General features: G+C 39.5%; 1 protein-coding gene across 1 annotated transcript in view; it reads right to left on the bottom strand.

The window, feature by feature from the left end:
• Window positions 1-25,652, bottom strand: part of LOC141787385 (mucin-5B-like) — an 88,406-nt gene that overhangs the window by 23,637 nt on the left and 39,117 nt on the right. Inside the window, exons 29-33 of the mRNA XM_074665676.1 lie at window positions 23,434-23,520; window positions 23,155-23,210; window positions 6,910-7,468; window positions 2,694-2,863; window positions 2,150-2,321 (exon numbers count right to left, since the gene is read on the bottom strand). Of these exons, the coding sequence (XP_074521777.1) occupies window positions 2,150-2,321; window positions 2,694-2,863; window positions 6,910-7,468; window positions 23,155-23,210; window positions 23,434-23,520 (1,044 nt within the window). The remainder of the gene's footprint in view (window positions 1-2,149; window positions 2,322-2,693; window positions 2,864-6,909; window positions 7,469-23,154; window positions 23,211-23,433; window positions 23,521-25,652) is intronic.

Here is a 25,652-nt window from a genome sequence, read left to right as displayed (position 1 = left end):
AATCACCAGCCACTGTGACTGGTAAGTTTCTGAAGTTACCAGCAGATCAGACTTTCCACTAACCATTTTTTTTCCCTCTGCAAAAAAGACGGGTTATGAGAGCATCTGAATCCATTTGATCATTTCATTAATTTAAGCTGTAGTTAAATCTTACACACTGAAGTTGGGGATGTAGAGCCAACTAAAATAATGAGAATTAAATGAAACTTAAGTAGATGTAAAAAAGATCCTAACATTTCAACACACGGGAGCTTAAGAAGGATTTGAGACCGAGGCTGAAAAGTGGGGTCTGATTCAAGGGGCAGGTGTTGCTGTCTTCACAGTGATGGCCCTGAGAGCAGTTAAAAAGGCAAACAGTTTTGCTCATCTTTGCATGTGCGCAGACGTTTGTGTGTCTGTGTGCTGTGTCTCTGTAACTCTGCTGTCCGCAATACAGGGAGCAGAGAATGATTGTGAATGTGCAACCATATAGAGACAGAAATGACACCCAACCATGTAAATAAGATAAAAAGCATAAGGCTGGTCAATTCTGAGAAAATTATTGAAATGATAATCATAGACTGCTTTCATTTTTGGCCAGAAAAACTGTCACGTGAATCTGTGTTTCAGATGTAACTCTGATGACAGCTTTGGTGATGGGCATGCCTTCATTATGTTTCTAAATCACAAACTCACACACCCTTCTGACAGCCTCTTTGTAACGGCCACTTTGACCACTATAAACTTTTCTTTTACAGTTCACATTTTTCAGACAATTTTTATGGATGCCTGACCTGCCTGACAAAGGTCTCGTCTGCATAGACCATCATCATCTTTCTCAAATTAGCATCATAACAATGCCACTTTGCTCTGTGGAACTGGGGCACTGCTGGGTCTGGTAACCTTCACTGGTGCATTGCTGAATCCAGTAACCTATACTGGGGCATTGCTGAATCCAGTAACCTATACTGGGGCATTGCTGAATCCAGTAACCTATACTGGGGCATTGCTGAATCCAGTAACCTATACTGGGACATTTCTGGGTCCAGTAACCTACACTGGGACATTTCTGGGTCCAGTAACCTACACTGGGATATTTCTGGGTCCAGTAACCTACACTGGGATATTTCTGGGTCCAGTAACCTACACTGGGATATTTCTGGGTCCAGTAACCTACACTGGGATATTTCTGGGTCCAGTAACCTACACTGGAGTTCCACTGGACCCACAGCTTCTGCAGTGATTTGTAGAAACATGGCAGATCCCTTGTGCTTTTTTTGCCAGATCTGACCAGCGTACGGTTCTTTGTAACGTCATCAGATGCTTTTTGAAAGCATTATTAAAATCCAGAAAATGTTCCTAGCTGTACATATGAGGATGGTTGTGACACTTTTTAAAGATGATACAACCCAACCCAACCCACCCCACCCCTGTCAGCTAGTGTTAAGCTGGCTGTATTAGCACAGAGGATTGAAATTGGCGTGGGAAAAATGCATCACATTGTGCCTGAGAAGCTACAGTTTATTCTAATACAAGTCAAATGGTTTTATTTGGAACAGTACAAGAACTAAACAAAATATAGTCTTATAGTCTTTTAGTCAAAACATTTACTCTCTAACCTCAAATCAGTTTTTTCTCTATAGAATCTGCATGCACCTGTTTGTGATCAGGGTGGATGTGGGTAAATACTGAAATGATCACGTGAAACCTATCTTATCCCCGATTGGTGGAATTGGTGGTGTTACAACTCTAGCCACGTTACAACCATACCCAGTCTCCCTCACTGTTGAAAACTGAGAGTAAACAACTGTAATTTGTCAATGTGCTTTTCATCTTTTTCTTCCTGCTTTCTTTTTAAACAGTTCATTTGGGAATCCATGGATAACAACATTAAATATATATTAGCGTTTTATATGTATAGTTTGATCAAAGTTTTTCCAAATAGCAATGGATTAACTATTACAGATACTTAAAAAAATATATTTGATAATCAGAACTTTATAGTTATTTAGGGCAGCAGAGGCAAACACCTTACACTGACTGGTGGTCTAATAAATTTGTGAAGCACTGTACTAACTTACGTTCAAACATGCAAACATACAAAGATGCAACAATACAAAAACATACAGATTTTTGTCTTTGTGTGCATTGATATGCATTTTTAACTTACATTCACATTCATAGTGAAAACAGCATCCATCTTCACTGAAGACCTTCTTAGGTTGGCGTCCATTGGCACATATAAGCTCATCTACTTTGGTACAGTTTTTGGGCTCATGTATCACCTGGCCATCTTTGCAGATAGCAACAGTGCAGTTGTCAACCCTTACAGTCTCTCCTTCCTGTGTTGTTGATGTGAAGCAGTTAGTGAGAATGACAAAAATGTCTTATTTTGATAATGTGGAGACAAATCGTGTGTTTTTACACAGTGCAGGGCTATGTCATGATTCTGCATACAAATTTTAAATTTTACCATCCAGACTATAACTTAAATAGCTTCTAGGTGTGACTATAGTTTTAATACCAACACAGCAAAATAAACGATTTGTCATGAATATAAATAATCCTTACGTTTCCAATTAGGTCTCTAAAATCATCAAATCTCTGTTAATTATTTTCTCTACACAAAGCAACCCCTTCAATAATGTTATCAACTTCTTTTGAACACAAAAAAAATTAGAATGTAAAACACCAATTTCATAGATTTTTTTTACCTCTAATGTTTCATTCAAATAGGTGCAGATGGGGGTTGTAGATGTCGTTGGGGACAGTGTTGTTGGACATGGAATTATGTGTGGCTCTATTTTACAAGATGCATTACAATATCCGACATAACACACCCCATCCTGGCCTGCATTGTCAGTCACATTGTACACCAAGTCCCCTGTGAAAGCAGAGTTTCATTCAAACTTAAACACAGGAAATAAAAGTGTGTCAAATGTCAAAATACAAATCTATCAAGGAGAACGAGATAATTTCTGTTTTCCAAAAAAACATATCAGGCAAACCCAGTGCCTCTTTTCAATTTCACAATTTCAAAACGCAATATTTGCACAGGAATCATTACAGAAGGGAACTCTTTGACAGTTCACTTTACTTGGAACCCTTAAATGTTTGACAACATTAATTCAGTTTATAGTTTTTATCATTGAATTCCAATAAAGGCTTCTTTCTTTTACTGAAAGTAGTTTAAATATGTCAAGCATTCAGTTTAAAAGAACGCGTTTACATTTTTTTGAGCAAGTTGGTCATCACCATGGTCTGAGGAAGTAATATTTTTGTTCTTGGTGGAAGAATAAATTTAATTTAGACTATATTGAAGAATCACAGACTTGTGACATGGTGAGAGCACATACTTCACCTACACACTATTAGTGAAAGAGGCCATTGAATCCATATTTGTTGCGTGGATTTTGGCTTTTAAAGGCTGCAGTCTTTAATTTTTGATCTGCTGATGGGGAACCCACTTCACTTTTGTTGTTTCCAATAAACTGACTTATTTTGTTTAGTCTTACTTCCATTTTTTCTTTTGCATTTTAAAAGTCTACTTAGAACCTCTTTCAAGTCCAACAGGGCACAATGTAAATTTGTGTGGTTTTTCAACTGGTCTTAAAACTTTATTCAGGTGTAGCTTGTTAATGCCATCACATGAAACATTAAAAACAATGAATTACAGTTTTTCTCCATTGGTTTGGCTCATTTCTTGTAACAGAAATTACATTCTCAAAATAACATGGACAAACCTCCAAACTACTTGGCAGTTGTTCACAACATAATTGAATTTCTCATTAATTTCAACAAATTGCAAATGCTTTTGTTTAGTTTTGTAAAAGACAAAGTACAGGTGGACTACAGCTAGCACAGTTAGCCTAGAGTTAGCACAATTTTCAAGTGAATACGTCTCGCTGATCTAAACTGACTGTTGATCCTCAGTGTAATGTGTAGGACAGTCTCTCCAAAACATGTCAGCATCATTCCATTGTTTGAGTCACCTCATGCACAAGTCTGTTCAACTGTCAAAATTAGTCAGCAGCACAACAACTTTTATACCAGATACAAATCTTTTGGAAAATTTGATAATTTGATAAATTCATAAATTGAAAGTCAGGTGAAACTAGAACTCAAAGTAGTCTTACACATCTCAGATGACCAGATGACAGGTTCTGTCTATGATTGTAGAAACACGCTATGATGTGAATAAGAATCTGTGGACAGACAGATGTCAGCCTGTGATTGGTCAGCAGAGGGAGGGTGAGGACAGCGACCAGTGACACAGTGTTACAGTTTTTCTCTATTGTTTACACACAATTTTTGGTTCCTGAGACACAATGACCGCAACATATAACCGATGCACCACCTCCATGAACCAAGTCTGCTAAACTGTAAGCACAGTTCCTGCTTTACACTCAGACTGCAGATCTACAACACACTTTTTTCAAAACACTACACACAATTCTCTCAGTTTTAGCACAATTTTCATGAAGTAAACTTCTTGTTTTGACAAAGAACACAATGCCACTCAAAACAGTAAAATGAATATTCCTATTATGCCCACTGACTCATCACATGGGTAAACACCTGTCACACAATTTTACAACTAGCAATCAGAGCTTTAGCATAAAAGGGCAACAGGTGAGTTTCTCTGTTTTGGAACAATGGATGCCAACATTGAAATCAGAGGGAGAGCCAGAGGTGTGAGAATGAGAGGAGGAGGACGCAGAGGATGAGGATGAGGAGGACGAGGACGGGGACGATGAAGGATGAGGGCCATAATCTCTGATGAGATCAGGGCCACTTTGGTTGACCATGTGGTAAACCATGGTCTAACAATGAGGGAGGCTGGGCAAAGGGTGCAGCCAAATTTGAGCAGAAACACAGTAGCATCCATCTTTCGGACTTTCCAAAAAATGAGAATAAGAAATTTAGTCTAACTAGTTTTAGGAAATTGTTGTACTGCAATTCAACACAGCACTCAATGAGTACAGTATTACAGTATTGTCAGTGGACTGTTCTGAAGGACTGTAAAAAAGTAAAGTGTTTATTTGAGAAATGTATTCCTTCCTTTTTATCAATTCACAATATTTACAGTATTTCACTCTGAGTATTGCAGAGCTGAAAGACGACCATCAAGAGGAGGTGGGGAGCATCTACTGTCTCCTGAACAGGAAAATCAAATTGTGAACATGGTCCTAGAGAATAATGCCATTACATTACGACAAATCCAAAGAAAAGTTCTAGAAAACAATGACATTTTTCCAAATGTTGATAGAATAAGTTTATCCACTCTGGACCGTGTCTTGCGAAGAAATTCTCTGAAGATGAAACAAGTCTACAGAGTTCCATTTGAACGCAATTCAGACAGAGTCAAAAAAAACTGCGATATAACTATGTGCAAGTAAATCCTGTCACTGATGCATACCCTGAAAACTGTAAATATTATACATGTTTTAGTACTGGAATCATAATGAATGTATTTCACAATAGTGACCACTCCATGCCTATTTCTGATATTATCCTGTGTTTCAGAGAGTCCTTGAGCCAGAGGTGGCTGCAGTGGAGCACCAGTTTGTCTTTATTGATGAGGTTGGATTCAACCTCACAAAAAGACGTAGAAAAGGAAGGAACATCATCAGCTATTTTGTGTTCTGAGTCAAAAAAATAAAAAACTCTGAAATATTTTGCAAGAAGTGTCACACTGAACACAAAAATGCCCTAGTCATGATGAATATTATGTAATCACAGTGTTTTACACTGAGCACATCAGTGTTCAACTGGTTCATATAAACGTTTGTCCGTATAGTGGTTTGTGTGTGTCATTTGGAGACAAAACACCATTTTGAGAAGAATAAACACTGTTTTGGATGTAAAGTTTCATTTTGCAGGAGAATTGAGGGGTTTTGAGAAATGTGTAAGTGATTTTTTGATTTGTGTGTAGAGTTCTGAGAATATGAGGCATCCTTTCAGAAAATGTGTGTAAGCAATCGAGAAAAACTGTAATTGTTAAACTCCAGCTTTATTGACTGCACTGTAGGCTACATATGATTTTTCTTGCTTTTGTTTATGTGTTTGTATCACAGTATTCTGGGCTTCCCCAATCTGGTTTTATATATTATGATAGCTAGACAAAAAATGAATACAGTAACCATTGTGAACGGGGGACTGGAGAGGTGGACATGAAGGATATTTCAATGGTCCTCTGCCATTGTGACAAAACATCGACACGTTTTGACTTACAGTGCCCAAACAAAAACAAAAGGACGATGCATTTTAGAGAGACTGACTATATGTATGAGACGGAAATTTGGTTTTGACATTTAACTGAACTGTCTTGGGAGAGATATGAGCATTTTGCAGGTGATCCATGGTGTTCTGCTGATCAATCCAGGTAATTTTGAGCAAAAGCACCAAGAGTGTTGAGAACGTTTGGTCTGTTCAAGAAATGAGCCAAAGCAACTGAGAAGGATCTTTGCATTTTTGGTGGCACTGACTTTTTGTATGGGAAAGAGATCTAATTTTGGAGCATGAGTGAACAGTTTTGGGAGAGAAATGCGCTTTTGCAGGTGAGCTATGGTGTTGTGCTGAACTGAAAGCCTGTTTTGCCAAATGATCTTCGAGTTTAGAGTTTGAGTTCTGTTTCAAGAAAATATCCAAACCAATAGAGAAAAGCTCAAACAAAAATAAAATGACAAATGATGCACTCTTTGAACTATGAAGTCGATATATGTGTGTGTGTGTGTGTGTGTGTGTGTGTGTGTGTGTGTGTGTGTGTGTGTGTGTGTGTGTGATTGATAAATGCATAGATAAACAGACAGACAAACAAACAGATGATAGATAGATAGATAGATAGATAGATAGATAGATAGATAGATAGATAGATAGATAGATAGATAGATAGATAGATAGATAGATATTAAATGTGGTATTTCTTACCAGGTTTGTAAGTTGTTCCATTTGCAAAACACACACATGCTGTAGTAGTTTCAAATGTGGTTGTTGTGGATGAAAGTGGTGGGGTTGTTGTACTAGATCCAGTTGAAATAATTGTTGTGCTTGGGGTATGAGTCACTGATGTAGAACTAAAAAGAGTTGTAGACACAGTTGTGCTTGCCAAGGTCGTTGTAGATACCTGAGGTTCGGTGACAACAGTAGATGTTTGATTTGACCCAGTGACTATTGAAAAAGTGGTTGATGATGTAGGAGAAGTGGATGTTGTAGATGAAGAAGTTGGCCCAGAGGATGTGGTGGTTTCACTTGATGTGGATGTTGGAGTTGTTGAAGTTGTAGTTGATGTTGTTGTTTCAGTTGATGTGGATGTTGGATGTGTTGTTGAAGTTGTAGTTGATGGAAAACCAGGTGTGGTGATTTCAGTTGATGTGGATGTTGGAGTGGTTGAAGTGGTTGTAGATGATGTTGTTGTTTCAGTTGAGGTGGATGTTGGAGGAGTTGTTGAAGTTGTAGTTGAAGTTGTGGTTGATGTAGTTTCTGTTGATGTGGATGTTGGAGTTGTTGTTGAAGTTGTTGTTGAAGTTGTGGTTGATGTAGTTTCTGTTGATGTGGATGTTGGAGTTGTTGTTGAAGTTGTTGTTGAAGTTGTGGTTGATGTAGTTTCTGTTGATGTGGATGTTGGAGTGGTTGAAGTTGTGGTTGATGTAGTTTCTGTTGATGTGGATGTTGGAGTTGTTGTTGAAGTTGTTGTTGATGGAGTAGAGGATGTGGTGGTTTCAGTTGTTGTGGATGTTGGATGTGTTGTTGAAGTTGTTGTGGAAGTTGTGGTTGATGTAGTTTCTGTTGATGTGGATGTTGGAGTTGTTGTTGAAGTTGTGGTTGATGTAGTTTCTGTTGATGTGGATGTTGGAGTTGTTGTTGAAGTTGTTGTTGATGGAGTAGAGGATGTGGTGGTTTCAGTTGTTGTGGATGTTGGAGGTGTTGTTGAAGTTGTTGTTGAAGTTGTGGTTGATGTAGTTTCTGTTGATGTGGATGTTGGAGTTGTTGTTGAAGTTGTTGTTGATGGAGTAGATGATGTGGTGGTTTCAGTTGTTGTGGATGTTGGATGTGTTGTTGAAGTTGTTGTTGAAGTTGTGGTTGATGTAGTTTCTGTTGATGTGGATGTTGGAGTTGTTGTTGAAGTTGTGGTTGATGTAGTTTCTGTTGATGTGGATGTTGGAGGTGTTGTTGAAGTTGTAGTTGATGGAGTGGATGTTTCAGTTGATGTGGATGTTGGATGTGTTGTTAAAGTTGTTGTTGAAGTTGTGGTTGATGTTGAAGTTTCTGTTGATGTGGATGTTGGAGTTGTTGAAGTTGTTGTTGATGTTGTTTCTGTTGATGTGGATGTTGGAGTTGTTGTTGAAGTTGTAGTTGATGGAGTCGATGTTTCTGTTGATGTGGATGTTGGAGGTGTAGTTGAAGTTGTTGTAGAAGTTGTGGTTGATGTTGAAGTTTCTGTTGATGTGGATGTTGGATGTGTTGTTGAAGTTGTTGTTGAAGTTGTGGTTGATGTAGTTTCTGTTAATGTGGATGTTGGAGTTGTTGTTGAAGTTGTAGTTGATGGAGTGGATGTTTCAGTTGTTGTGGATGTTGGAGGTGTTGTTGAAGTTGTTGTTGAAGTTGTGGTTGATGTAGTTTCTGTTGATGTGGATGTTGGAGTTGTTGTTGAAGTTGTTGTTGATGGAGTAGAGGATATGGTGGTTTCAGTTGTTGTTGATGTTGGATGTGTTGTTGAAGTTGTTGTTGAAGTTGTAGTTGATGTAGTTTCTGTTGATGTGGATGTTGGAGGTGTTGTTGAAGTTGTAGTTGATGGAGTAGAGGATGTAGTGGTTTCAGTTGTTGTGGATGTTGGATGTGTTGTTGAAGTTGTTGTTGAAGTTGTGGTTGATGTAGTTTCTGTTGAGGTGGGTGTTGGAGGTGTTGTTGAAGTTGTAGTTGATGGAGTGGATGTTTCTGTTGATGTGGATGATGGAGGTGTAGTTGAAGTTGTTGTAGAAGTTGTGGTTGATGTTGAAGTTTCTGTTGATGTGGATGTTGGAGTTGTTGAAGTTGTTGTTGATGTTGTTTCTGTTGATGTGGATGTTGGAGTTGTTGTTGGAGTTGTAGTTGATGGAGTGGATGTTTCTGTTGATGTGGAAGTTGGATGTGTTGTTGAAGTTGTTGTTGAAGTTGTGGTTGATGTAGTTTCTGTTGATGTGGATGTTGGAGTTGTTGTTGAAGTTGTAGTCGATGGAGTGGATGTTTCAGTTGTTGTGGATGTTGGATGTGTTGTTGAAGTTGTTGTTGAAGTTGTGGTTGATGTAGTTTCTGTTGAGGTGGGTGTTGGAGGTGTTGTTGAAGTTGTAGTTGATGGAGTGGATGTTTCTGTTGATGTGGATGTTGGAGGTGTAGTTGAAGTTGTTGTAGAAGTTGTGGTTGATGTTGAAGTTTCTGTTGATGTGGATGTTGGAGTTGTTGAAGTTGTTGTTGATGTTGTTTCTGTTGATGTGGATGTTGGAGTTGTTGTTGAAGTTGTAGTTGATGGAGTGGATGTTTCTGTTGATGTGGAAGTTGGATGTGTTGTTGAAGTTGTTGTTGAAGTTGTGGTTGATGTAGTTTCTGTTGATGTGGATGTTGGAGTTGTTGTTGAAGTTGTAGTTGATGGAGTTGATGTTTCAGTTGTTGTGGATGTTGGAGGTGTTGTTGAAGTTGTTGTTGAAGTTGTTGTTGATGGAGTAGAGGATGTGGTGGTTTCAGTTGTTGTGGATGTTGGATGTGTTGTTGAAGTTGTTGTTGAAGTTGTGGTTGATGTAGTTTCTGTTGATGTGGATGTTGGAGTTGTTGTTGAAGTTGTTGTTGATGGAGTAGAGGATGTGGTGGTTTCAGTTGTTGTGGATGTTGGAGGTGTTGTTGAAGTTGTAGTTGAAGTTGTGGTTGATGTAGTTTCTGTTGATGTGGATGTTGGAGTTGTTGTTGAAGTTGTTGTTGATGGAGTAGAGGATATGGTGGTTTCAGTTGTTGTGGATGTTGGATGTGTTGTTGAAGTTGTTGAAGTTGTGGTTGATGAAGTTTCTGTTGATGTGGATGTTGGAGTTGTTGAAGTTGTGGTTGATGTAGTTTCTGTTGATGTGGATGTTGGAGTTGTTGAAGTTGTTGTTGATGGAGTAGGGGATGTGGTGGTTTCAGTTGTTGTGGATGTTGGATGTGTTGTTGAAGTTGTTGTTGAAGTTGTGGTTGATGTTGTTTCTGTTGATGTGGATGTTGGAGTTGTTGTTGAAGTTATAGTTGATGGAGTGGATGTTTCAGTTGTTGTGGATGTTGGAGGTGTTGTTGAAGTTGTTGTTGAAGTTGTGGTTGATGTAGTTTCAGTTGTTGTGGATGTTGGAGGTGTTGTTGAAGTTGTTGTTGAAGTTGTGGTTGATGTAGTTTCTGTTGATGTGGATGTTAGAGTTGTTGAAGTTGTGGTTGATGTAGTTTCTGTTGATGTGGATGTTGGAGTTGTTGTTGAAGTTGTTGTTGATGGAGTATAGGATGTGGTGGTTTCAGTTGTTGTAGATGTTGGATGTGTTGTTGAAGTTGTTGTTGAAGTTGTGGTTGATGTAGTTTCTGTTGAGGTGGGTGTTGGAGGTGTTGTTGAAGTTGTAGTTGATGGAGTTGATGTGGATGTTGGAGGTGTAGTTGAAGTTGTTGTAGAAGTTGTGGTTGATGTTGAAGTTTCTGTTGATGTGGATGTTGGAGTTGTTGAAGTTGTTGTTGATGTTGTTTCTGTTGATGTGGTTGTTGGAGTTGTTGTTGAAGTTGTAGTTGATGGAGTGGATGTTTCTGTTGATGTGGAAGTTGGATGTGTTGTTGAAGTTGTTGTTGAAGTTGCGGTTGATGTAGTTTCTGTTGATGTGGATGTTGGAGTTGTTGAAGTTGTAGTTGATGGAGTGGATGTTTCAGTTGTTGTGGATGTTGGAGGTGTTGTTGAAGTTGTTGTGGAAGTTGTGGTTGATGTAGTTTCTGTTGATGTGGATGTTGGAGTTGTTGTTGAAGTTGTGGTTGATGTAGTTTCTGTTGATGTGGATGTTGGAGTTGTTGTTGAAGTTGTTGTTGATGGAGTAGAGGATGTGGTGGTTTCAGTTGTTGTGGATGTTGGAGGTGTTGTTGAAGTTGTTGTTGAAGTTGTGGTTGATGTAGTTTCTGTTGATGTGGATGTTGGAGTTGTTGTTGAAGTTGTTGTTGATGGAGTAGATGATGTGGTGGTTTCAGTTGTTGTGGATGTTGGATGTGTTGTTGAAGTTGTTGTTGAAGTTGTGGTTGATGTAGTTTCTGTTGATGTGGATGTTGGAGTTGTTGTTGAAGTTGTGGTTGATGTAGTTTCTGTTGATGTGGATGTTGGAGGTGTTGTTGAAGTTGTAGTTGATGGAGTGGATGTTTCAGTTGATGTGGATGTTGGATGTGTTGTTAAAGTTGTTGTTGAAGTTGTGGTTGATGTTGAAGTTTCTGTTGATGTGGATGTTGGAGTTGTTGAAGTTGTTGTTGATGTTGTTTCTGTTGATGTGGATGTTGGAGTTGTTGTTGAAGTTGTAGTTGATGGAGTCGATGTTTCTGTTGATGTGGATGTTGGAGGTGTAGTTGAAGTTGTTGTAGAAGTTGTGGTTGATGTTGAAGTTTCTGTTGATGTGGATGTTGGATGTGTTGTTGAAGTTGTTGTTGAAGTTGTGGTTGATGTAGTTTCTGTTAATGTGGATGTTGGAGTTGTTGTTGAAGTTGTAGTTGATGGAGTGGATGTTTCAGTTGTTGTGGATGTTGGAGGTGTTGTTGAAGTTGTTGTTGAAGTTGTGGTTGATGTAGTTTCTGTTGATGTGGATGTTGGAGTTGTTGTTGAAGTTGTTGTTGATGGAGTAGAGGATATGGTGGTTTCAGTTGTTGTTGATGTTGGATGTGTTGTTGAAGTTGTTGTTGAAGTTGTAGTTGATGTAGTTTCTGTTGATGTGGATGTTGGAGGTGTTGTTGAAGTTGTAGTTGATGGAGTAGAGGATGTAGTGGTTTCAGTTGTTGTGGATGTTGGATGTGTTGTTGAAGTTGTTGTTGAAGTTGTGGTTGATGTAGTTTCTGTTGAGGTGGGTGTTGGAGGTGTTGTTGAAGTTGTAGTTGATGGAGTGGATGTTTCTGTTGATGTGGATGATGGAGGTGTAGTTGAAGTTGTTGTAGAAGTTGTGGTTGATGTTGAAGTTTCTGTTGATGTGGATGTTGGAGTTGTTGAAGTTGTTGTTGATGTTGTTTCTGTTGATGTGGATGTTGGAGTTGTTGTTGGAGTTGTAGTTGATGGAGTGGATGTTTCTGTTGATGTGGAAGTTGGATGTGTTGTTGAAGTTGTTGTTGAAGTTGTGGTTGATGTAGTTTCTGTTGATGTGGATGTTGGAGTTGTTGTTGAAGTTGTAGTCGATGGAGTGGATGTTTCAGTTGTTGTGGATGTTGGATGTGTTGTTGAAGTTGTTGTTGAAGTTGTGGTTGATGTAGTTTCTGTTGAGGTGGGTGTTGGAGGTGTTGTTGAAGTTGTAGTTGATGGAGTGGATGTTTCTGTTGATGTGGATGTTGGAGGTGTAGTTGAAGTTGTTGTAGAAGTTGTGGTTGATGTTGAAGTTTCTGTTGATGTGGATGTTGGAGTTGTTGAAGTTGTTGTTGATGTTGTTTCTGTTGATGTGGATGTTGGAGTTGTTGTTGAAGTTGTAGTTGATGGAGTGGATGTTTCTGTTGATGTGGAAGTTGGATGTGTTGTTGAAGTTGTTGTTGAAGTTGTGGTTGATGTAGTTTCTGTTGATGTGGATGTTGGAGTTGTTGTTGAAGTTGTAGTTGATGGAGTTGATGTTTCAGTTGTTGTGGATGTTGGAGGTGTTGTTGAAGTTGTTGTTGAAGTTGTTGTTGATGGAGTAGAGGATGTGGTGGTTTCAGTTGTTGTGGATGTTGGATGTGTTGTTGAAGTTGTTGTTGAAGTTGTGGTTGATGTAGTTTCTGTTGATGTGGATGTTGGAGTTGTTGTTGAAGTTGTTGTTGATGGAGTAGAGGATGTGGTGGTTTCAGTTGTTGTGGATGTTGGAGGTGTTGTTGAAGTTGTAGTTGAAGTTGTGGTTGATGTAGTTTCTGTTGATGTGGATGTTGGAGTTGTTGTTGAAGTTGTTGTTGATGGAGTAGAGGATATGGTGGTTTCAGTTGTTGTGGATGTTGGATGTGTTGTTGAAGTTGTTGAAGTTGTGGTTGATGAAGTTTCTGTTGATGTGGATGTTGGAGTTGTTGAAGTTGTGGTTGATGTAGTTTCTGTTGATGTGGATGTTGGAGTTGTTGAAGTTGTTGTTGATGGAGTAGGGGATGTGGTGGTTTCAGTTGTTGTGGATGTTGGATGTGTTGTTGAAGTTGTTGTTGAAGTTGTGGTTGATGTTGTTTCTGTTGATGTGGATGTTGGAGTTGTTGTTGAAGTTATAGTTGATGGAGTGGATGTTTCAGTTGTTGTGGATGTTGGAGGTGTTGTTGAAGTTGTTGTTGAAGTTGTGGTTGATGTAGTTTCAGTTGTTGTGGATGTTGGAGGTGTTGTTGAAGTTGTTGTTGAAGTTGTGGTTGATGTAGTTTCTGTTGATGTGGATGTTAGAGTTGTTGAAGTTGTGGTTGATGTAGTTTCTGTTGATGTGGATGTTGGAGTTGTTGTTGAAGTTGTTGTTGATGGAGTATAGGATGTGGTGGTTTCAGTTGTTGTAGATGTTGGATGTGTTGTTGAAGTTGTTGTTGAAGTTGTGGTTGATGTAGTTTCTGTTGAGGTGGGTGTTGGAGGTGTTGTTGAAGTTGTAGTTGATGGAGTGGATGTTTCTGTTGATGTGGATGTTGGAGGTGTAGTTGAAGTTGTTGTAGAAGTTGTGGTTGATGTTGAAGTTTCTGTTGATGTGGATGTTGGAGTTGTTGAAGTTGTTGTTGATGTTGTTTCTGTTGATGTGGTTGTTGGAGTTGTTGTTGAAGTTGTAGTTGATGGAGTGGATGTTTCTGTTGATGTGGAAGTTGGATGTGTTGTTGAAGTTGTTGTTGAAGTTGCGGTTGATGTAGTTTCTGTTGATGTGGATGTTGGAGTTGTTGAAGTTGTAGTTGATGGAGTGGATGTTTCAGTTGTTGTGGATGTTGGAGGTGTTGTTGAAGTTGTTGTTGAAGTTGTGGTTGATGTTGTTTCTGTTGATGTGGATGTTGGAGTTGTTGTTGAAGTTGTTGTTGATGGAGTAGAGGATGTGGTGGTTTCAGTTGTTGTGGATGTTGGATGTGTTGTTGAAGTTGTTGAAGTTGTGGTTGATGTAGTTTCTGTTGATGTGGATGCTGGAGTTGTTGTTGAAGTTGTTGTTGATGGAGTAGAGGATGTGGTGGTTTCAGTTGTTGTGGATGTTGGAGGTGTTGTTGAAGTTGTTGTTGAAGTTGTAGTTGATGTAGTTTCTGTTGATGTGGATGTTGGAGTTGTTGTTGAAGTTGTTGTTGATGTAGTAGAGGATGTGGTGGTTTCAGTTGTTGTGGATGTTGGATGTGTTGTTGAAGTTGTTGTTGAAGTTGTGGTTGATGTAGTTTCTGTTGATGTGGATGTTGGAGTTGTTGAAGTTGTTGTTGATGGAGTAGAGGATGTGGTGGTTTCAGTTGTTGTGGATGTTGGAGGTGTTGTTGAAGTTGTTGTTGAAGTTGTGGTTGATGTAGTTTCTGTTGATGTGGATGTTGGAGGTGTTGTTGAAGTTGTTGTTGAAGTTGTGGTTGATGTAGTTTCTGTTGATGTGGATGTTGGAGTTGTTGTTGAAGTTGTAGTTGATGGAGTTGATGTTTCAGTTCTTGTGGATGTTGGAGGTGTTGTTGAAGTTGTGGTTGATGTCGTTTCTGTTGATGTGGATGTTGGAGTTGTTGTTGAAGTTGTAGTTGATGTAGTTGTTGTTGAAGTTGTGGTGGATGTAGTTTCTGTTGATGTGGATGTTGGATGTGTTGTTGAAGTTGTTGTTGATGGAGTAGAGGATGTAGTGGTTTCAGTTGTTGTGGATGTTGGAGGTGTTGTTGTAGTTGTTGTTGAAGTTGTGGTTGATGTTGAAGTTTCTGTTGATGTGGATGTTGGAGTTGTTGTTGAAGTTGTGGTTGATGTAGTTTCTGTTGATGTAGATGTTGGAGTTGTTGTTGAAGTTGTTGTCGATGCAGTAGAGGATGTGGTGGTTTCAGTTGTTGTGGATGTTGGATGTGTTGTTGAAGTTGTTGTTGAAGTTGTGGTTGATGTAGTTTCTGTTGATGTGGATGTTGGATGGGTTGTTGAAGTTGTTGTTGATGGAGTAGCGGATGTAGTGGTTTCAGATGTTGTGGATGTTGGAGGTGTTGTTGAAGTTGTTGTTGAAGTTGTGGTTGATGTAGTTTCTGTTGATGTGGATGTTGGAGTTGTTGAAGTTGTTGTTGATGGAGTAGAGGATGTGGTGGTTTCAGTTGTTGTGGATGTTGGAGGTGTTGTTGAAGTTGTTGTTGAAGTTGTGGTTGATGTAGTTTCTGTTGATGTGGATGTTGGAGGTGTTGTTGAAGTTGTTGTTGAAGTTGTGGTTGATGTAGTTTCTGTTAATGTGGATGTTGGAGTTGTTGTTGAAGTTGTAGTTGATGGAGTCGATGTTTCAGTTGTTGTGGATGTTGGAGGTGTTGTTGAAGTTGTGGTTGATGTCGTTTCTGTTGATGTGGATGTTGGAGTTGTTGTTGAAGTTGTAGTTGATGTAGTTGTTGTTGAAGTTGTGGTGGATGTAGTTTCTGTTGATGTGGATGTTGGATGTGTTGTTGAAGTTGTTGTTGAAGGAGTAGAGGATGTAGTGGTTTCAGTTGTTGTGGATGTTGGAGGTGTTGTTGTAGTTGTTGTTGAAGTTGTGGTTGATGTTGAAGTTTCTGTTGATGTGGATGTTGGAGTTGTTGTTGAAGTTGTTGTTGATGGAGTAGAGGATGTGGTGGTTTCAGTTGTTGTGGATGTTGGAGTTGTTGAAGTTGTTGTTGAAGTTGTAGTTGATGTTGTTTCTGTTGATGTGGATGTTGGAGTTGTTGTTGAAGTTGTTGTTGATGGAGTAGAGGATGTGGTGGTTTCAGTTGTTGTGGATGTTGGATGTGTTGTTGAAGTTGTTGTTGAAGTTGTGGTTGATGTAGTTTCTGTTGATGTGGATGTTGGAGTTGTTGAAGTTGTTGTTGATGGTGTAGAGGATGTGGTGATTTCAGTTGTTGTGGATGTTGGAGGTGTTGTTGAAGTTGTTGTTGAAGTTGTGGTTGATGTAGTTTCTGTTGATGTGGATGTAAGATGTGTTGTTGAAGTTGTTGTTGAAGTTGTGGTTGATGTAGTTTCTGTTGATGTGGATGTTGGAGGTGTTGTTGAAGTTGTTGTTGATGGAGTAGAGGATGTGGTGGTTTCAGTTGTTGTGGATGTTGGAGGTGTTGTTGAAGTTGTTGTTGAAGTTGTGGTTGATGTAAATTCTGTTGATGTGGATGTTGGAGTTGTTGAAGTTGTAGTTGATGGAGTAGAGGATGTGGTGGTTTCAGTTGTTGTGGATGTTGGATGTGTTGTTGAAGTTGTTGTTGAAGTTGTGGTTGATGTACTTTCTGTTGATGTGGATGTTAGAGTTGTTGTTGAAGTTGTGGTTGATGTAGTTTCTGTTGATGTGGATGTTGGAGTTGTTGTTGAAGTTGTTGTTGATGGAGTGGATGTTTCAGTTGTTGTGGATGTTGGAGGTGTTGTTGAAGTTGTTGTTGAAGTTGTGGTTGATGTAGTTTCTGTTGATGTGGATGTTGGAGTTGTTGTTGAAGTTGTAGTTGATGTAGTTGTTGTTGAAGCTGTGGTGGATGTAGTTTCTGTTGATGTCGATGTTGGAGGTGTTGTTGAAGTTGTTGTTGATGGAGTAGAGGATGTAGTGGTTTCAGTTGTTGTGGATGTTGGAGGTGTTGTTGTAGTTGTTGTTGAAGTTGTGGTTGATGTTGAAGTTTCTGTTGATGTGGATGTTGGAGTTGTTGTTGAAGTTGTGGTTGATGTAGTTTCTGTTGATGTAGATGTTGGAGTAGTTGTTGAAGTTGTAGTTGATGGTGTGGATGTTTCAGTTGTTGTGGATGTTGGATGTGTTGTTGAAGTTGTTGTTGAAGTTGTAGTTGATGTAGTTTCTGTTGGAGGTGTTGTTGAAGTTGTTGTTGATGGAGTAGAGGATGTGGTGGTTTCAGTTGTTGTGGATGTTGGATGTGTTGTTGAAGTTGTTGTTGAAGTTGTGGTTGATGTAGTTTCTGTTGATGTGGATGTTGGAGGTGTAGTTGAAGTTGTTGTTGAAGTTGTGGTTGATGTAGTTTCTGTTGATGTGGATGTTGGATGTGTTGTTGAAGTTGTTGTTGATGTAGTTTCTGTTGATGTGGATGTTGGAGTTGTTGTTGAAGTTGTTGTTGATGGAGTAGAGGATGTGGTGGTTTCAGTTGTTGTGGATGATGGAGGTGTTGTTGAAGTTGTTGTTGAAGTTGTAGTTGATGTTGTTTCTGTTGATGTGGATGTTGGAGTTGTTGAAGTAATTGTTGATGGAGTAGAGGATGTGGTGGTTTCAGTTGTTGTGGATGTTGGAGGTGTTGTTGAAGTTGTTGTTGAAGTAGTGGTTGATGTAGTTTCTGTTGATGTGGATGTTGGAGTTGTTGTTGAAGTTGTTGTTGATGGAGTATAGGATGTAGTGGTTTCAGTTGTTGTGGATGTTGGTGTTGTTGTTGTTGAAGTTGTAGTTGATGGAGTGGATGTTTCAGTTGTTGTGGATGATGGAGGTGTTGTTGAAGTTGTTGTTGAAGTTGTGGTTGATGTAGTTTCTGTTGATGTGGATGTTGGAGGTGTTGTTGAAGTTGTTGTTGAAGTTGTGGTTGATGTGGTTTCTGTTGATGTGGATGTTGGAGTTGTTGTTGAAGTTGTTGTTGATGTAGTAGAGGATGTGGTGGTTTCAGTTGTTGTGGATGTTGGAGGTGTTGTTGAAGTTGTTGTTGAAGTTGTGGTTGATGTAGTTTCTGTTGATGTGGATGTTGGATGTGTTGTTGAAGTTGTTGTTGATGGAGTAGAGGTTGTGGTGGTTTCAGTTGTTGTGGATGTTGGATGTGTTGTTGATGTTGTTGTTGAAGTTGTGGTTGATGTAGTTTCTGTTGATGTGGATGTTGGAGTTGTTGAAGTTGTTGTTGAAGTTGTAGTTGATGTAGTTTCTGTTGATGTGGATGTTGGAGGTGTTGTTGAAGTTGTTGTTGATGGAGTGGATGTTTCAGTTGTTGTGGATGTTGGAGGTGTTGTTGAAGTTGTTGTTGAAGTTGTGGATAATGTAGTTTCTGTTGATGTGGATGTTGGAGGTGTTGTTGAAGTTGTTGTTGTTGATGGAGTGGATGTTTCGGTTGTTGTGGATGTTGGAGGTGTTGTTGAAGTTGTTGTTGAAGTTGTGGTTGATGTAGTTTCTGTTGATGTGGATGTTGGAGTTGTTGTTGAAGTTGTTGTTGATGGAGTAGAGGATGTGGTGGTTTCTGTTGATGTGGATGTTGGAGGTGTTGTTGATGTTGTTGTTGAAGTTGTAGTTGATGTAGTTTCTGTTGATGTGGATGTTGGAGTTGTTGAAGTTGTTGTAGAAGTTGTGGTTGATGTAGTTTCTGTTGATGTGGATGTTGGAGTTGTTGTTGAAGTTGTGGATGATGTAGTTTCTGTTGATGTGGATGTTGGAGTTGTTGTTGAAGTTGTGGTTGATGTTGAAGTTTCAGTTGTTGTGGATGTTGGAGGTGTTGTTGAAGTTGTTGTTGAAATTGTAGTTGATGTTGTTTCTGTTGATGTGGATGTTGGAGTTGTTGTTGAAGTTGTAGTTGATGGAGTGGATGTTTCAGTTGTTGTGGAAGTTGGAGGTGTTGTTGAAGTTGTTGTTGAAGTTGTGGTTGATGTAGTTTCTGTTGATGTGGATGTTGGAGTTGTTGTTGAAGTTGTTGTTGATGGAGTAGAGGATATGGTGGTTTCAGTTGTTGTGGATGTTGGAGGTGTTGTTGAAGTTGTTGAAATTGTAGTTGATGTTGTTTCTGTTGATGTGGATGTTGGAGTTGTTGTTGAAGTTGTTGTTGATGGAGTATAGGATGTGGTGGTTTCAGTTGTTGTGGATATTGGAGGTGTTGTTGAAGTTGTTGTTGAAGTTGTGGTTGATGTAGTTTCTGTTGATGTGGATGTTGGAGTTGTTGTTGAAGTTGTTGTTGATGGAGTAGAGGATATGGTGGTTTCAGTTGTTGTGGATGTTGGATGTGTTGTTGAAGTTGTTGTTGAAGTTGTAGTTGATGTAGTTTCGGTTGATGTGGATGTTGGAGTTGTTGAAGTTGTTGTAGAAGTTGTGGTTGATGTAGTTTCTGTTGATGTGGATGTTGGAGTTGTTGTTGAAGTTGTGGATGATGTAGTTTCTGTTGATGTGGATGTTGGAGTTGTTGTTGAAGTTGTAGTTGATGGAGTGGATGTTTCAGTTGTTGTGGATGTTGGAGGTGTTGTTGAAGTTGTTGTTGAAGTTGTGGTTGATGTAGTTTCTGTTGATGTGGTTGTTGGAGTTGTTGAAGTTGTTGTAGAAGTTGTGGTTGATGTAGTTTCTGTTGATGTGGATGTTGGAGTTGTTGTTGAAGTTGTGGATAATGTAGTTTCTGTTGATGTGGATGTTGGAGGTGTTGTTGAAGTTGTGGTTGATGGAGTGGATGTTTCGGTTGTTGTGGATGTTGGAGGTGTTGTTGAAGTTGTTGTTGAAGTTGTGGTTGATGTAGTTTCTGTTGATGTGGATGTTGGATGTGTTGTTGAAGTTGTTGTTGATGGAGTAGAGGATGTGGTGGTTTCTGTTGATGTGGATGTTGGAGGTGTTGTTGATGTTGTTGTTGAAGTTGTAGTTGATGTAGTTTCTGTTGATGTGGATGTTGGAGTTGTTGAAGTTGTTGTAGAAGTTGTGGTTGATGTAGTTTCTGTTGATGTGGATGTTGGAGTTGTTGTTGAAGTTGTGGATGATGTAGTTTCTGTTGATGTCGATGTTGGAGTTGTTGTTGAAGTTGTGGTTGATGTTGAAGTTTCAGTTGTTGTGGATGTTGGAGTTGTTGTTGAAGTTGTTGTTGAAATTGTAGTTGATGTAGTTTCTGTTGATGTGGATGTTGGAGTTGTTGTTGAAGTTGTAGTTGATGGAGTGGATGTTTCAGTTGTTGTGGAAGTTGGAGGTGTTGTTGAAGTTGTTGTTGAAGTTGTGGTTGATGTAGTTTCTGTTGATGTGGATGTTGGAGTTGTTGTTGAAGTTGTTGTTGATGGAGTATAGGATGTGGTGGTTTCAGTTGTTGTGGATATTGGAGGTGTTGTTGAAGTTGTTGTTGAAGTTGTGGTTGATGTAGTTTCTGTTGATGTGGATGTTGGAGTTGTTGTTGAAGTTGTTGTTGATGGAGTAGAGGATATGGTGGTTTCAGTTGTTGTGGATGTTGGATGTGTTGTTGAAGTTGTTGTTGAAGTTGTGGTTGATGAAGTTTCTGTTGATGTGGATGTTGGAGTTGTTGAAGTTGTGGTTGATGTAGTTTCTGTTGATGTGGATGTTGGATGTGTTGTTGAAGTTGTTGTTGATGGAGTAGAGGATATGGTGGTTTCAGTTGTTGTGGATGTTGGATGTGTTGTTGAAGTTGTTGAAGTTGTGGTTGATGTAGTTTCTGTTGATGTGGATGTTGGAGTTGTTGTTGAAGTTGTAGTTGATGGAGTGGATGTTTCAGTTGTTGTGGATGTTGGAGGTGTTGTTGAAGTTGTTGTTGAAGTTGTGGTTGATGTAGTTTCTGTTGATGTGGATGTTGGAGGTGTTGTTGAAGTTGTTGTTGAAGTTGTGGTTGTTTTAGTTTCTGTTGATGTGGATGTTGGAGTTGTTGTTGAAGTTGTTGTTGATGGAGTAGAGGATATGGTGGTTTCAGTTGTTGTGGATGTTGGATGTGTTGTTGAGGTTGTTGAAGTTGTGGTTGATGTAGTTTCTGTTGATGTGGATGTTGGAGTTGTTGTTGAAGTTGTAGTTGATGGAGTGGATGTTTCAGTTGTTGTGGATGTTGGAGGTGTTGTTGAAGTTGTTGTTGAAGTTGTGGTTGATGTAGTTTCAGTTGTTGTGGATGTTGGAGGTGTTGTTGAAGTTGTTGTTGAAGTTGTGGTTGATGTAGTTTCTGTTGATGTGGATGTTGGAGTTGTTGTTGAAGTTGTTGTTGATGGAGTATAGGATGTGGTGGTTTCAGTTGTTGTGGATGTTTGAGGTGTTGTTGTAGTTGTTGAAGTTGTGGTTGATGTTGAAGTTTCTGTTGATGTGGATGTTGGAGTTGTTGTTGAAGTTGTTGTTGATGGAGTGGATGTTGGAGTTGTTGTGGATGTTGGAGGTGTTGTTGAAGTTGTTGTTGAAGTTGTGATTGATGTAGTTTCTGTTGATGTGGATGTTGGAGTTGTTGTTGAAGTTTTTGTTGATGGAGTAGAGGATTTAGTGGTTTCTGTTGATGTGGATGTTGGATGTGTTGTTGATGTTGTTGAAGTTGTAGTTGATGTAGTTTCTTTTGATGTGGATGTTGGAGTTGTTGAAGTTGTTGTAGAAGTTGTGGTTGATGTTGAAGTTTCTGTTGATGTGGATGTTGGAGGTGTTGTTGAAGTTGTTGTTGAAGTTGTGGATGATGTAGTTTCTGTTGATGTGGATGTTGGAGTTGTTGTTGAAGTTATGGTTGATGTTGAAGTTTCAGTTGTTGTGGATGTTGGAGGTGTTGTTGAAGTTGTTGTTGAAGTTGTGGATGATGTAGTTTCTGTTGATGTGGATGTTGGAGTTGTTGTGGAAGTTGTGGTTGATGTTGAAGTTTCAGTTGTTGTGGATGTTGGAGTTGTTGTTGAAGTTGTAGTTGATGGAGTGGATGTTTCAGTTGTTGTGGATGTTGGAGGTGTTGTTGAAGTTGTTGTAGAAGTTGTGGTTGATGTAGTTTCTGTTGATGTGGATGTTGGAGTTGTCGTTGAAGTTGTAGTTGATGGAGTGGATGTTTCAGTTGTTGTGGATGTTGGAGGTGTTGTTGAAGTTGTTGTAGAAGTTGTGGTTGATGTTGAAGTTTCTGTTGATGTGGATGTTGGAGGTGTTGTTGAAGTTGTTGTTGAAGTTGTGGTTGATGTAGTTTCTGTTGATGTGGATGGTGGAGGTGTAGTTGAAGTTGTTGTAGAAGTTGTGGTTGATGTTGAAGTTTCTGTTGATGTGGATGTTGGAGGTGTTGTTGAAGTTGTAGTTGATGGAGTGGATGTTTCAGTTGTTGTTGATGTTGGAGGTGTTATTGAAGTTGTTGTTGAAGTTGTGGTTGATGTAGTTTCTGTTGATGTGGATGTTGGAGTTGTCGTTGAAGTTGTAGTTGATGGAGTGGATGTTTCAGTTGTTGTGGATGTTGGAGGTGTTGTTGAAGTTGTTGTAGAAGTTGTGGTTGATGTTGAAGTTTCTGTTGATGTGGATGTTGGAGGTCTTGTTGAAGTTGTTGTTGAAGTTGTGGTTGCTGTTGAAGTTTCTGTTGATGTGGATGTTGAAGTTGTTGTTGAAGTTGTGGTTGATGTTGAAGTTTCTGTTGATGTGGATGTTGGAGGTGTTGTTGAAGTTGTTGTTGAAGTTGGTGTTGATGTAGTTTCTGTTGATGTGGATGTTGGAGTTGTTGTTGAAGTTGTTGTTGATGGAGTAGAGGATGTGGTGGTTTCTGTTGATGTGGATGTTGGAGGTGTTGTTGAAGTTGTTGTAGAAGTTGTGGTTGATGTTGAAGTTTCTGTTGATGTGGATGTTGGAGTTGTTGTTGAAGTTGTGGTTGATGTAGTTTCTGTTGATGTGGATGTTGGAGTTGTTGAAGTTGTCGTTGATGGAGTAGAGGATGTGGTGGTTTCAGTTGTTGTGGATGTTGGATGTGTTGTTGAAGTTGTTCTTGAAGGTGTGGTTGATGAAGTTTCTGTTGATGTGGATGTTGGAGTTGTTGTTGATGTTGTGGTTGATGTAGTTTCTGTTGATGTGGATGTTGGACTCGTTGAAGTTGTGGTTAATGGAGTAGAGGATGTGGTTGTTTCAGTTGATGTTGTTGATGTAGTGAATGAAGTTGATACAGTTGTTATTTCTGTTGTTGTCTCTGTTGTTGATTCCTCTGTTGTTGTTTCCTCTGATGTTGTTTCTGTTTCCGTTTCAGTTGATGTTGATATTGTTGTAGTTGTACCCCTAGTTGTTGTTGTAGTTGGTCCCCCTGAAGTCGTTGTTGATGGTGAGGATGTGCTCTCAGTTGTTGTCGTAATAGGTGAGGTGGTACTTTCAGTTGTTGTTGTTGTTGGGCCTGTAGTTGTTTTAGTTGTTGTGGTGGATAGAGTGGTTGAATTTGTTGTCTCTGTTGATGTGGTTGTACCTCCACCAGTCGTTGAAGTTGTTTCAGTAGATGTTGAGGTGGGAGGTGATGTTGTACTTTCAGTTGATGTTGTTGAAGAAGAGATTGAGGTTGTACCAGTGGTTGAAGTTGGCAAAGTTGTTGAAGTGGTTGTACCTTTTGTTGTTGTTGTTGAAGATGTTGTTGTTTCCTCAGTTGTTGTCTCTTCAGTTGTTGTTTCTTCAGTTGTTGTCTCTTCTGTTGTTGTTTCTTCTGTTGTTGTTTCCTCTGTCGTTGTTTCAGTTTCAGTTGATGTTGATAGTGTTGTAGTTGTACTTTCAGTTGTTGTGGGAAGTGTTGAGGTAGTACTTTCAGTCGTTGTTGTGGGGCTTGTTGTAGGCCCACTTGTTGTGGATGTAACAGATAAAGTGGTACTTTTAGTTGCTGAAGTTGTTATTGATGATGTTGGTGGGGTTGGTGTGGAACCAGTAGTTGTTGTTGTTGTGTTAGGAGTGGAGCCAGTAGTTGTTATTGTGGTAGGAGACAGTGAAGTTGTGCTTTCAGTTGATGAAGTTGTTGTTATTGTTGTTGTTGGGGTTGGTGGGGTTGGAGTGGAACCAGTAGTTGTTGTTGTTGGTGTAGGAGTCGGTGAAGTTGTGCTTTCAGTTGTGGTTTCAGTTGATGAAGTTGTTGTTACTGTTGTTGGTGTTGGCGGGGTTGGAGTGGAGCCAGTAGTTGTTGTTGTTGTTGTAGGAGTAGGTGAGGTGGTGCTTTCAGTTGACGAAGTTGTTATTGTTGTTGTTGGCGTAGGTGGGGTTGGAGTGGGTCCAGTAGTAGTAGTAGAAGTAGTAGTAGTTGTTGTAGGCGTAGGTGAGGTGGTGCTTTCAGTTGTGGTTTCAGTTGTTGTTTCCTCTGTCTCCTCACTTGTGGTTTCAGTTTCAGTTGATGTTGTCGGTGTAGTTGTTGGAGTCGGCAAGGTGGTGCTCTCTGCTGTTGTTGATTGTTGTTGATAGGTAGATTATCATGTTAAATAGAGCAATCATGGGGAAATATAAAGTTAGTAGAACCCTTCTTCTTATTTCTCTACAACAGAAAGAACAAAAAAAGAAAAACAAAACAAACAAACAAAAAAAACAAAAACAAGAACAAATGGACAACTGGGGGGGTATTCCACGAAACCGGCTAAAATAGGCTGGGCTATCGCCGGTAAGTGTGGCTTGAATAAGCTGCCACTTTAATCTTAGCTGCAACTCGTTCCACTAACGAGGCTCAGCTGATTTTCAGAGACGCTCATTCAAGCCAGGCTGATCCAAGCTGCGGATAAGCGTGTGTCTGCGGTAGATGAAAAGCCCCGACATGTCGATTGTCGAAATAACCAAATCATGTCAAAACCGAGAGCGGAGACGCTTCCCTCAGCGGAGAAAAAACTCCTCATGGAGTCGTATGATGACTACAAAGTGAAATTCACATAAAAGGGTAACAGGGAGGCAATAATTAAAGCCAGAGACGCTGCTGGTTCAAGAATATCATGCTTATGTGTCAAATCAACACTGACTGTTTCTGCTGAGTTTGATGACCCTTTTTTTTCCTCTCACCCTAAAGCTCCTCACACTGCTGTGGCCCAGAGGAGATTGATCTTGATTAAATTAAAGCCGTTCAAATATATAAACTTCATGTGGTGATGTTTCGTTAAACACTGACTAAAACAGCAGAAAAAAACATGTATGAATGAGATGTCATTTCTTGTTAGAAATGATAGTGATACAGTGCTCTATATTTAAATAAGGAGGAAGACACAAAGTTATGTCACTATGTGGAATCACCTTTGCACTATCATCATGATCAGAATGGACCGCTGGTAAAGGAGGGTATTTCTATGGAAAATTGTGGCTGTTGTCACCTTTTATATCATAAGACAATTTGTGCCTTTATTCTGTTATATGTTGACTGTACTTTGAGGGAGACAGAAGAAACAAAATCAGATATTTTCAAATAGTGACCACTGGTGGGATCAAACCCACGCCAAAAGGAAAACAGGGATCGCTGAGCATCTGTGTCCTGCACTCTAACCACTCAGCCACTGACTTTCCTGCATCAGGGACAGACAGTCTAGTATCTGACATGTCTTGACCCACAGTTATTCCAGTCTAGTATAACTGGGGCGGTTCACCTGTCAAAGGATCACGCAGGTGTCCTAAAGCGAGCTCAGGGAGGACGGAAACCACCTGTGGAGCTGAAGGACAAAAGCTTGCTTGATCTTGATTTTCAGTATGAATACGGACCGTGAAAGCGGATCCTCATGATCCTTCTGACTTTTTGGGTTTTAAGCTGGTGTCAGGAAAGTTACCAAAAGGTCT

The sequence above is a fragment of the Halichoeres trimaculatus genome, unplaced genomic scaffold (assembly GCF_033239565.1).
Source record: "Halichoeres trimaculatus isolate MK-OKI-2021-1 unplaced genomic scaffold, fHalTri1.1 fHalTri1_scaffold_3, whole genome shotgun sequence".
Lineage (NCBI taxonomy): Eukaryota > Metazoa > Chordata > Actinopteri > Labriformes > Labridae > Halichoeres > Halichoeres trimaculatus.
Note: the sequence above shows the minus strand (reverse complement) of the source record. Positions and strands in the feature narration are given on the sequence as shown.